The 12,331-nt window shown below is 39.1% G+C and overlaps 1 protein-coding gene across 2 annotated transcripts in view; it reads left to right on the top strand.

Moving 5' to 3' along the window:
- LY75 (lymphocyte antigen 75) overlaps positions 1-8,092 on the top strand; it is a 44,058-nt gene extending 35,966 nt beyond the window's left edge. For both annotated transcript variants that reach the window (XM_038141790.1, XM_038141791.1), the window contains exons 28-35: positions 17-139; positions 562-756; positions 1,123-1,343; positions 2,415-2,589; positions 3,094-3,261; positions 4,472-4,594; positions 5,053-5,220; positions 6,199-8,092. In XM_038141790.1, coding sequence (XP_037997718.1) covers positions 17-139; positions 562-756; positions 1,123-1,343; positions 2,415-2,589; positions 3,094-3,261; positions 4,472-4,594; positions 5,053-5,220; positions 6,199-6,377 — 1,352 coding nt within the window. In that variant the 3' untranslated portion in view covers positions 6,378-8,092. The remainder of the gene's footprint in view (positions 1-16; positions 140-561; positions 757-1,122; positions 1,344-2,414; positions 2,590-3,093; positions 3,262-4,471; positions 4,595-5,052; positions 5,221-6,198) is intronic.
- The last annotated feature ends 4,239 nt before the right edge of the window (positions 8,093-12,331 follow it).

Below are 12,331 nucleotides of genomic sequence, written 5' to 3'. Positions count from 1 at the left end.
AAAAAATTTTCAACAGACCCTGAAGCATTTGTTCTGAGTGTGCGAGATGAAGAGGAGAATAACTTTGTTATTGAGCAGCTTCATTCATTCAGCGGTCTGGCTGTGTGGGTCTGGCTGGGTGTGATTTATGATGACATTGGTAAGATTTAAGGGTTTGGTTTTTTTCTTATTAACTGGATCAGAGACAAAATTTGCAGCATTAAGTGCATGTTTCTTGCATGTTTTAGTTTATAACTAAAGTCAAAGTGAATGCAAACCTGTAACAACGATTGTACTTCTAGCAGAAAATAACCTGACAAGCTCTCTGTTTGAGTGATAATTAGATCCAATATGTTCTGTTTAGTTTAGATTTGATTTCTCTGGAAAGCAGGACCTGAAGTGGCCAGGATGAGTAACGCTAACATATTTAGCAATGGATATGGAACTGACTTAGAATAACTTGCAGTATCCCAGCATTTTTTCCAAAGTGAACATCTGTTAATACCATTAATATATTCAAAGTTAAATGGTGTTTGTAGACATAATGCCAGTGGTTTAATAAATATGCAATGTTTTCCACAGATAAAGTTCTCAAGTGGTATGATGAAACTCATCTGACTTACAATAACTGGAGGCTGGGAAGACCTATCATAAAGAAGAACAGTTTTTTTGCTGGTGTAAATCTTGATGGGTTTTGGGATATTTATAATTATTCTCAAAGTTGGCATGCTAATCACTACAACATGTACAGTATTCTCGCCTGTAAAATTGAAAGGGGTGAGTAGTATTGGAGTGTTGGGTGAGGGACATAATTTAAATCATGGTTCCTGCTGAATAAGGCTTTGGTTTTGCTCTTAGTGAAACACATGGCACAGCTGTCATGAGCATCTGGGGTCATCTGGTCAGTCTGCATCACTGCTGTAATACTCTGATCAGGAGAAATGTGTTTGCTGTGCTCATCCAGCAGCTGCTGAACTCGGTGTTCCAAGTAGCAAAAGTAAACTTCACTTGATAGAAGTGGCTTGTACTGGGCACCTTAACGCTTGAGTTACAGTGAGATAGATGGATTTTAATGCTTTCTGTGTTTTTCCTAATAACATGAAAGAAATGCCCACAACTTTATCTTCTTATTCTTTGAAATAGGACCCCAACAGCACAAGCCTCCATTGCCTGACACTATTCCACATGGAAACAGAACGTACAGGATCCTCCAGAAAAAATTAACGTGGTATGAGGCATTGAGGTTGTGCCAACAAAATAACAGTGATTTAGCAAGTGTACACAGTGAATCAGAACAGTTATTTCTAGAAGATATTGTCAAACAGGATGGTTATCCTCTGTGGCTTGGGTTGTCAATTCATGATGTAAGTATATACTGTTGGGGACGTCAGTAACAGATCTGTAAATAATGTTTTGGACAAGATACGAAATGTTGTCTGATGTTTTTTTTCCAGTTCCTTAGAATCTCTTTTCCATGTAGTATATTTTCAACCCTGTGTAATGTGTTAATATTAAATTTTGGTGAATGTAGGCACACTAAGATATTTATTCCTAATACTTGACAGTTTGAAATAATAGAGTGTTCTCTCATCATTCCTTGCAGCACAAGGAAGCATGATTTACAGTGCTATCTCTAGAGGCTTTAGACTTTAATGGCCCTTTGTAGAATCAGATTTCATTATCAAATAGAGACAGGCTGTGTCTAACTTGCTTATTTGAGGTCAGGACTGAGCAGTTCAGGAACAGGCTCTCAGTAAGTTAAGTGTCCATCCTCCCAGGACACACAATAGCAGGAGGCAGCTGCTGATCTACTTCCTCCTCTGTCTGCTTTACTGTGGAGCCAAAAGCCTGTGGCCCTGACCCTGCTGCCTTCACTAACTGCCAGATCTGGTAGTAGTAGTTGGTTGGCAGGAATAGTCCTCTGCAGAGGTGTGTCATTTCTATGCATAGCTAGCAATGGGTCCCTCCCAGCTGACTCCCCATTGTCATGGGTTTCCAGGAATGTGTCTGAAGTAGGAGGTAGCACTGCAAACCATCCCTGAGCTGCCCAGTTCTAGTCACTGCAGCCATCTCAACAGTTCAGCAGTTTGCAACATATCCACTAGTGTTCATAGCAGGGAAGGCAGATTGCTTAATTGAAACAGTAGGGTGGAACCAAGTAAAATGTTCCCCATAGGATGAAGCAGGCACATTGCAGGTTTAAACTTGTGAACATGCTGTACTTTCTCAGTTCCCACAAATAATAAAAATTTCTATGTTAAGCAAACGCAAACTATGTTGTACATTTATTTACTGTGAATTTAGATGAGACCACCTGCTCTTTAATTTATCACTCTACAAGAGACAAATATTGCTACATTACTTAATTCACAATAGATGAGATTTAAAGCACAGTCATATGTGGTTTAAAAATTTTGGTTTCTTTTCTTTATTAGGGAAGTAAAACTAATTTTGAATGGTCAGACGGAAGTGACTTTGACTACTACCCCTGGGAATTAGAAAACTCAAATACTACTGAGAACTGTGTTTTTTTGGATACTAAAGGATTTTGGAACCGTACAAAATGTACTAATGTTGCTGAAGGTGCCATTTGCTACAGCCCTCCAAACAGTGAGTGTTATTTTTAAGAATTTGTGTAGTTGTGTTTACATGTTGTATTTAGAAGTAGAAATTAAGGTTGAAATACTGTGCATGATTCCCTTTTTAAGAAGAATTTTCTATCAGGGATGATAAAACACTTTTTAATACTTCAGGGAGATAAAGTCTCATCGTTCCAGTGGTGAAAACCTAAATCAAATCTGGTTACTTCTTGATCACCTGAGATAGGAATATCAAATGTATGTGTCTTTTCTAAATCAAAATGCTTATCAAATATATACCATAAATGTCAAAACCCACAAAAAGCAATAAAAATTGTTCCCAACCCTTTGGGATTTGTGTTATGCTCATTTTAAAATAAATTCATCCATGACACAAGAAGAAGGAATGTAAACTAATTGAATAGTGATTTTTTGTAGGAGTAGTAGCCCTTGTTAATACTTATCATCGTGTTATTCCAGAGACTGTGCACAAACTGCTGCAGCAGAAATAACATCAATTTCTTTGTCTTTGCAGAGAGAAAATTGGAGCCAAAGCAAGCAAGCAGAGCCTCTGGATGCCCACAGAGCAGTGGCTCCCTGCAGTGGGAACAGTACAGGGACCACTGTTATGCTTTTGACATGGCATTCTACAATTTTTCCGTGTATAACGTCGAAGAAGCTAAGAGAATCTGCAAGAAGCTGAGTAGGTTTAGACTCTTTATCACATTACAACTTGTAATGAAATTCCACTATTTGAGAAGAAATAAACCCCAACAACCTAAAATCTTACACTGCTTATACTTCAGCTTTGCCATTTTTATGCTCCTTGAGTTTAGGAAATGCAATATCAAGCTTTATCTTTGAACACTTGAGGAAAATTCTTAATAAAATACTGCAACATGCTGCAGATCATTTGGCACACAGGTATCACTAGATAAAATGCAGGTAGCCAGTTGAAGAAGATTCAGAGGTTTAATGCTTGTGATTTGAAGGAAGACATTTTATCTGCATGAAAGGTAGTCCTGTTGGCAGGGCTTTCTTAACTATATCCTTGCCATAGCTGCTTGATAGGGAGCTTGCTAACCTATCACATGGTTCAAAGGGTATGTATGTTATAGATATTAAAACATGTAACAAACTTAATCTTATGTAAAATTAAAGGATTTTCTTTCTTCTTTGCTGAGCTACATGGGTAATTGTATTGCAGAGACAGCGTTAATCAGTTTCATGCACAGAAGGTTTAATCACCCTAATGCAGAAGTTAGTGACTGATGTAACTTTCTTTTATGGAATTATTTTATGGTGTGACGTTGGGCTCACTATTTAGGATCTAAAAAACCCACTCCTGCATGCAGTTTTCTGTTGAGTCAAATATGTTCTGGTAGTTGAAAGAGAAAGCATCTGGCTTATATTTATATATACTTGTGGAGGATAGGTACACTCTGAGCATGCCTCTCTAGCATGCCCTCTCCTCCCTCTTATTTCTTAATTACTGTACATAAAAACCTGAGGCACAGTGGGAGGATTGATTTAGAAACTAACTTGACTCAGCAAAATGCTGAGTTTTTGTTCAACTGAATTTTTGAGAGCCTGGGCAAGACTAGTAATTCTTAACAGGCATATCTCTTGATATCTTCCATGTATGTAGTCTGCAGCTGCAGTAAGTTTACTCCCATTTTGTTCTGTATAACCTGGTAGAATAACAAGCCATCTGAAGCAGTCTTGTAAAACATGCTGTATTTTAGGGGATGGGAGGTTCACATCTTTTTTCAGAAGTTTATTCTAAGCTAATTTTACAAGCCCAGTTCAGCAAATCCTTTGCCATAGTAATTGCTCCCACATAAAACTCAGTGTACCAGCACCATGAAAAATCGTGTAAGTTGCAGTTCTGACTGGTTTCCTCTGCCCCTTAGATCCTTTAGCAACCCTTCTGACTATAGTGGATGCTGAAGAAAATGCATTTGTGAGCACACACATAAAGGAACATGATCTCATCACCAAGAACGTATGGCTTGGCCTGGATCAGAGCTTTAAGGGTAAGAAGTAGCAATGATGAATGAGCATGAATGTTTCCTATTGTAAATATAAATGCATAAATCCTCAAATTAGAGCAGTTCCATAGTGTTGGTAGCCTACAGTAACTTCTACTTGAGGTTGGAATCTGTCATTTAACGTTTTAAAGCATTTGGGACTTCATTGTGGTTAAATCTCTTTCTGTTGCAGTTAGGGTAATCAGGAGTCCCTGAAATCAGTTTTTTCCACCTCTGTTATTGTTGCCTAATGTTTGATGCAAGAGCATCAAGTGCTAAAGATCTAGAGAAGAGGGGTGGCTAAAAGTTGTGTTCATATTTACTGCTTTTAATATATAGGATGGCTAGTCAGCCCTTTTCTTTTTAGCAGTGTAAAGAGATCACTAGGTTGTGAATAACATTGTGTAGCATTACACGATGTTTTGGTGATCTAGACTAAGTAATGTTGTTTTTTTTTTCAACAGGACACTCCCTGAACTGGCTGGATGGCTCCTCAGTTAAATATGTCAACTGGGAGAATAAAACTGCAGAAGCCAATGAAAAATGCAGTGTTATCCTGTCCACAACTGGCATGTGGTCCAAAGTTGACTGTGCACGTAGTCGGAGCAGAGTAGTTTGTAAAGCTCCTTTAGGTATGGAAGTGTTGTTTTAGCAGAGACTTGATTTTGTAGAGACTGTTTTCAGGAATTTCTGGTTTATTGGATAAAGTCTGTGTTGAAATACTGGAAGTGCAATTAACAAAAGATCCCATCAAGTACTTCTGCCTAAGCAAGAGTCTTCTCTTGTTGTTTAGCCATAAAACTGCATTCAGAGACAAATTGTCTAGGAATTTACTTCTGGCTATCACTATCCACTCAGTGGGTAAGGAACAGAACTGAAATGTCCAGAAAGTGTAGAGTTCTTGCCATTGCTTCTTACCACAGGGTATCTGTTGTGGGTGAGTTTGTGTAGGTGGAATTAGAAAGAGTCCTGTTTGTAAGCAAGTACTGCACATTGTGGTTTCAATCTTGGGGAGGCTTCTGGAAGTGTCACCCCGTAGCTCCAGAAAAAGACTTGGGCCTTTACTCCCTCATCCTTGGCTTTGTACAGGAAAGCAAGCAGTTAACTGAGCATTAAGCAAGTTCCTGAGAAGCAGTGGAATCTTTCTGATTTTGTGTACATTTTCACTGAAGTAGAAATGCAACAGATAGATAGATAAGGAAGATAATAGATAATAGATTAAGGAAGACTTCAACAAGATCTCTTCAGTCTGAGGAGAGTATAATTACCTTCCCTTCCAAGGGCCTAGGATCTCATTAGATTTATGAGGTATACAAACCTCTAAATGAGTGCGGCCTTTGCAAGTAGTTTTTTGTGAACTCCAGAGGTCCCTTCCAACCTAAATATTAGTAAATTAACAACAGAATGATCAAAAATAAGCTGATGCATTCCTGCACGAATCAGCATCTAACTTCCCATGTGATGAAGTGAAGACTATTGATAGGAAGTCGTTTGCCTTGACTTGAGCTAACTGCAGTATTAACATGTAACTACCTTAGCATCCCCCCTATGACAAAATACTCTTGCCAGAACTCTTAAATAAAAACTATTCATATTTTGTTCTGTTTCAGGTTCTAATCATACTGGTGTGGCTGTAGCATTTGCCCTGGTAATTATCTTGGTTTTCATAGCTGGACTGGTATGGTACCTCTACAAAAAGAAGCGTCTTCACTGGAGTGCCTTCTCTTCCGTACGCTACCAAAGAGGGATGAATGATGATGAAACTGATGATATGTTCACAGATAGCTAAAAGATAGCTGTTGAAAAACTTTATTCTGATTAATTTAAGCATGAACTTCACTGTGTGAAGCCATAAGAAATGAGCTACTTGATGTTTTATTACTTCTTTTTTGAAAAGCAACAAGGTTATTAATGGGGGCTAAAATTAGTTTGTTTATATACAAGTGCAATTTTTATTCAATTTAATGGTAATTTTTATATTTGGCCTCAGCCTTTTAAGATGCAAGGTGTTTAGAGTTCTGTTTTATTTTTTAATTTATAGTATTCTCTCTTTACTGGAATTTTTGATGGAACAAATTAATGCCAACAGTACTTCATGCAACATCACTTTAATGAATACACTTAAAATTTACTTCTCCTAATACTCTTATTTATACTAGAATTGACTGCCTAATTTTATAGTTACCAACCTATAACTTTATAGGTGAAATATGTCATCTGTCCAAGAAAGAAGATAAAAGATATGTCTAAGGAAAGACTGAGAATACACGGTAAACAAACTTGTGTACATAAATGCTAAAAATACTTGAGTATTTTTCATAAAGCTGAAACTTGATTTTTGTATGTGATGTGTCACTGTAGCCTTTCCTATGCACTCCAAAGAACGCTATAAAGGGAAAAAGGGAAGACAGAGTTGTATATATTAATTACTCAATGATTTGATCAGTTATTGTTTTGAAAAAGTCTTTTGACCTTTTTGAATGCACAGTACAAAGAACAGGTGCATTTACTTTTATGAAGGAGGAAATGCCAAAGACCAAATCCATTCTGCATGTAGTGGTGGCATGAGGTGGTAAATAGGAATACATTGGCCTGGTGTGCTGAGAAGAGTACTACTGATTTCTCTGAAGCAGCAGAGCAAGGTCACAGTGTTCAACTGCCTTCTTTTCCTGCAGTTTACTTTTGTTGATGGCACTTTTCTTTGTTCCTGTTTGCACTATTTTGATAAGGAAGTGTTTGTCATTTGTGTTGAGAAGTAGAGAACTCCTTGTAGATACACTTTGAGCTTGTTAAAAGAGCAGCCTGAAGGGGCACGGTAAGGGAGCCATTGTGGTAGTTTGCTGATCAAAGTAAGCACTTTTGTTGTTTGTTTTGGTACTTTTGGGTACAATTGTGAACATTTGCTTTTCCTGAGGTAAAAATGAAACTACATTGTAGAAAATGTCGTTATGATGAAAATAACTCTCATTCTTTAACTTACCCTGGTATGAGAAGTGCTTGAAATGTTGCATAGTCTGGTTCCTGATGTCTTCTGGTTTAACTTTTATGCCTAAGTGCTTTGCCAAATGACTTCTAACTTAATGGACTAAATAAATATTGGTTATTGTCTTTTTCTAACTACGGTAATAAGTGGGAAAAATTATTTACAAGTTCCCATGTTTTGAGATTTAATAGTTTTATAGATGTTTATACTCTGAGCATTTTTAGGTGCGAATCTGAAATGGAAAGTGGAAATTACTAGTAAGATCCTGATTCAACACAAAAGGATATATACTTTTTATTAAAAATTGTATATTTTATTCTTATAAATGATGTAAATAATTTTTTCAAGCCCCATTTCTCATGTTTGTTTCATCACACCCAAGTTGTCTAATCACTGGTAATTCCTTTGTGCGTAAGCACTGTGGCCTTAGTGCAGGTGAATAACCTACTTCATTTGAAATACACAGGAAGATTATTTGGCAGTATTGTTATTGAAAGAATAAAGTTAAATAAAACACTGAACTGCTTACACTGGTTTTATTTCCGTAGAAGCAGTTATCAGAGCTAAGGCATGGGTCATTAATCACTGGGTAAAAAAGCACAGTGCAGGGGCTGTGATCAGAATTAAATCCAGTAAGTGTGTGTTACTGCAGTAAGAAAATGTTCAGAGGCAATACATCATCTTTGATGTATTTAAAAAGAATGCCTTTAACTTTCTTTTTGCAGTTGAAAACTTAGTTATACCTAGTTTTTATCAAGCTGCTTCAGGCTTACACAGGGAACATTCCTCTGTGCCTTTTTGTTCTAATCAGGGTGCAGTTCATTAGCACCTCAAGGCCCAGATGAAGGCAGTGTATAAAGGGTCCCTCCATAATGCCTCTTAAAATATAAGCAAAGTTAAACTACTTCTAGCTAAGTAACACTTGCAATTAAAGCATAAGATGTATTCATTTTAAGTGATATCTGAGCTCTGAATTCCAGATGCCCAAAATCTCTGGCTGCTGGTCAAAGGGCAGTGTTATTTTTAGCTTGCTGGGAGAAACATCCTATTGTGCAAGATGACTAACGAGGTCATCTGCTTCACAAACATTAATCTTAAAACTGAAGATGATGTACAGGGAAATGGCAGCAGAGAAATGCTTTCCCAGGTCCCAGAGCAATGGAGTTGAGAAGTCCTAAAACTCCTTCATCCCAGAGCACAGACTATCTGCCAGCTGTGGTAGCTTTAGGCAAAAAGTGAACAACTTCAGTTCCTCTTCCTGAATTTTGCCCAGGCCTTGGAGACTCTGGATCATGGAAAGGTTAATCTACAAATGCCTTTACACCAGCCAGCATTTTTATTTTAAAAGTGTTTCTGCATCAGTAACTTAATGGACGTAGAAATCAACAAGTCTTTATGCATGAGCACTCTTTGGGCTTGATGCTTTTGTTGTACTTCTCAGCATTTTTCCCTTAAACCAAATGCACCATCTGCTTGTTGCTTTGGACATATGTTGAACATGTAAACATTTTTGAAAGGGCCTGCTAGTGATTTTTGCTTTTGGTGTGGCTGTAAATAAATGAAGACCAAACATTACAATTTTTGTTGCTACAAGTTGGAACTACTATTTGGGCCCTTCATGCATCCGCTGTTGCTGTGTGTATGGAGCACAGTGGGATATATAACACCCAGGTTTCTAAAAGTTAGTCAAATTCATTCTGTTGTCAAGAAGTGCATAAAGTTCTTATTGACCAAATTGAACAGACACAGCACAGTTTTAAAAGAAGATCTATGAGCAATATTAAAGAACTGAGCTTAGGAAAAACAGATTCCTTACTGGAGAGTAAAATTCAGTTGTCACTCTAATGGACCTTTCCCATTTATGAGTTTTACGATGAGAGTTGACAAAGTACTGGAGGGAATATTCTGTTAATGGCAAATTAACTTGCAAATGGTGCATAGTTTAAATGCCCTTATAAAATACTGTCATCTTGGGTGTATTCTTTATGGCTAAACCACAGCAATGGTATTTACACACTGGAAATTCCTGCACACTCTATCGTGATATCTGTCAGTAACTAAGATTTTTTTACAGATTTGTGGGGGGAGGGGAGGATACCAGATGAGGTTTTTATCGTGATGACACAGTACTGCAACACAGACTGTAAGTCCTTATGGATTTCTCTTTACCAATGCAGAACGGACTATAATTACAAACAGTACAACAGTTCTCTGTTTTGCTATGTTTCATCATAAATAGAGTAATTTACTCCAAGTGACTTTTAAAAAAGTGGATTCTAGCAATACAAAATAATTATTTCAAAATGTGCTTCCTGAATTATGCTGGCCTCATATGCATTCTTTGCTAGAAGAAATGAAAACAGAGATCTTTTTCTGCATGCTGTGGCTTGGGACACTCATACAGATAGTAAGAGTACTGGTCCTGCTTTCTATAAAACTTCTCTTTTCAGCTGCCATGTGTCATGTTCCCTTTAAGAAGACTTTTCAGAGCAGATAATTGTACAAAACCATGGTGCTTACACTTTGTTAAAGCTAACAGGCCTTGTATGCATATTTGAATTAAACTTACAAAGTAGTGGGTTGAGATGGTTTTTAAATATGCATGATTGAATGTCATCACCATTAGCAACTGAACTTTCATTGAAATTTCTTTTTTTCATAAACATAATCTGGGTATTTGAAGAGCATCTTGTGTTAAATTAGTGTGAATTATAAATGGATGTGGATAATGGGAAGTCACCTTTGCCCAAGACTTGCATCATAAGTTGCTTTGAGGAAGGACTGGGTTTCTGAAATTCCATCTTTTGTTGTCTCCTGTGGACACCATTCTTTGTACCTCTCCTCTCTCACACCTGCTTTGCAGCACTGACCATTAAGGCAGCAGATGGAGAACATGCCACCGCAGACACAAGATCCATGCGGGCAGCCTTACACCACCACAAGCTGCCAGGAAAGGGGACCAGAAAGCACCACTTCCTTTGAGAAGCAGCAGCCCCAAGGCTGAAACACTGCCAACAGCCCCACAGCACTGCCATGGGCTGCAGGGAGAGGGTGCAACCGCCACTGTGGACAGCTGGAACATCCTGTAGCAGCAAGACACCACCATCTTGGCAAGGTGGGTCTGTCCCCCTCCTCTGCAAGCAAGAAAGTCGAGAGCAGCTTTCTTGATCCTGGCCCAAATATTTATGACACCACAACGGGGGGGTTTGCTGTGGACAACAGCCACTTCTCCCTTCTTCCAGCCCCAAGGAACTCCCTCTACACCTTCTTCAAACAGGATATCTCTCCCCTGCAGATTCATTGCCTTCAATACAGATTCGGTGCCTTTGTACCTCACATCAGGGCAGCTGCCTTGCCTTCAACCTCACACTGCAACAGGAGAAAGGAACAAGACAGGCAAGTTGCTCCTAATGATGTGCGTGCCTCATTAGTGGCCCTGCAAACACTATGCCCAATGTCTAACCAGCACAGAGCCAACTGAGTTCATCTTCTTAGGCTTTCACGATGACAGTCACTCAGGATTTGTAAATGTTTGCTTTTACGGGAAGAACACGTTTGTATTGGTAATCCTGAGTCCTCACAGCATTTTGGGGAAGGCCTGGGGGTCAGTGCCTCAGGGCTGTGAGGGGCCCCAGATGTGTGTCTGGGTGCAGTGTGGGAAGGAGGTGGAGCAGGGCTCTGGAACACCACAGCTCTGTTCTGTAGCTGGCTGGGCTGCCCAAGCCAGTGCTGGGTAGCAGACATCTGGCAGGAACCAGGAATCAAGCGCCTGACTGCTTTGCTCTGGGTTGCATTCAGACCTAAGCAGGGTTGTGGAATCTGGGTGCTCCATGTGATGGATTCCTCCCAGCTGGGTGTCACAGCATGCTGGAGCAGCACTGAGCTGGCACTGGGGTAAGTGACTGTCCCTGGCAATCCTTACCGGCCTTCACCTCGCTGCTGACAAGGGAATGGGGCCAAGGTGTATCCCAGCTGTGCATTAGGAATCCCTGGTCAAAAAAGTAGCCAAGAGCCTGACAAATTTCCGTCCTACTGCTTTAGGAGTTCATATTTTACAGAGGGGGCTGGAATTCTTGTGTGAGATTTGCTTAAAGGCCCAGGGGGAGCATGTTACATTGAAGCAAATGCAGAGGGCAATAATAGAATACACAGCCTACTTAGGGAGAGGCTGTGTGTTTTAAGACCAGGTACAAATAAATGTTTCAAGTTTACTGCCAATAATAACTACGCACATTACTTTGTGAAACAACTTACCTGAGGCAGTGTCTTTGTGTATAAACCGTTTAGTGTTTATGATGCAGGTGCTGATCATAAATTGTCTAGAAACTAGTTCATATCAAATAAACAGAGCATTCAAACTTGAATTAACTATTACAGAAATACTTGGGTGGGGTCCCCAAGGGACTGCATGTCACACTGACAGGGTGATCAAACATTTAAAAAGGGAGTCAGAGAAGGCTTTTAGTTGGGCACCACTTTGGGTTGTTATTCATGGCTACCACTCAATAAATGCATTTGTGTGTATTGTTGAAGTCATTCTGGACCTGCAGCAGTGCATCTTTGTTGTCTTTATAGAGATGTATTAATGAAACAAGGGCAGTCTGAAATTCAACAGCTGCCCAGAAAGGAGACTGACTAGCTGGCAGTAAGCAGAGGCATTTGCAGCTTCAAATAACGACCTGGAAAATTTATGCAAGGGGACAAAGATGGAGAACAATCTGTGAACAGTTGGAAGTGATACTGTATAGACTGATCTCCAG

The sequence above is a fragment of the Motacilla alba genome, chromosome 7 (assembly GCF_015832195.1).
Source record: "Motacilla alba alba isolate MOTALB_02 chromosome 7, Motacilla_alba_V1.0_pri, whole genome shotgun sequence".
NCBI classification, from domain to species: domain Eukaryota; kingdom Metazoa; phylum Chordata; class Aves; order Passeriformes; family Motacillidae; genus Motacilla; species Motacilla alba.
This window is presented reverse-complemented; position numbering and strand designations above follow the sequence as displayed.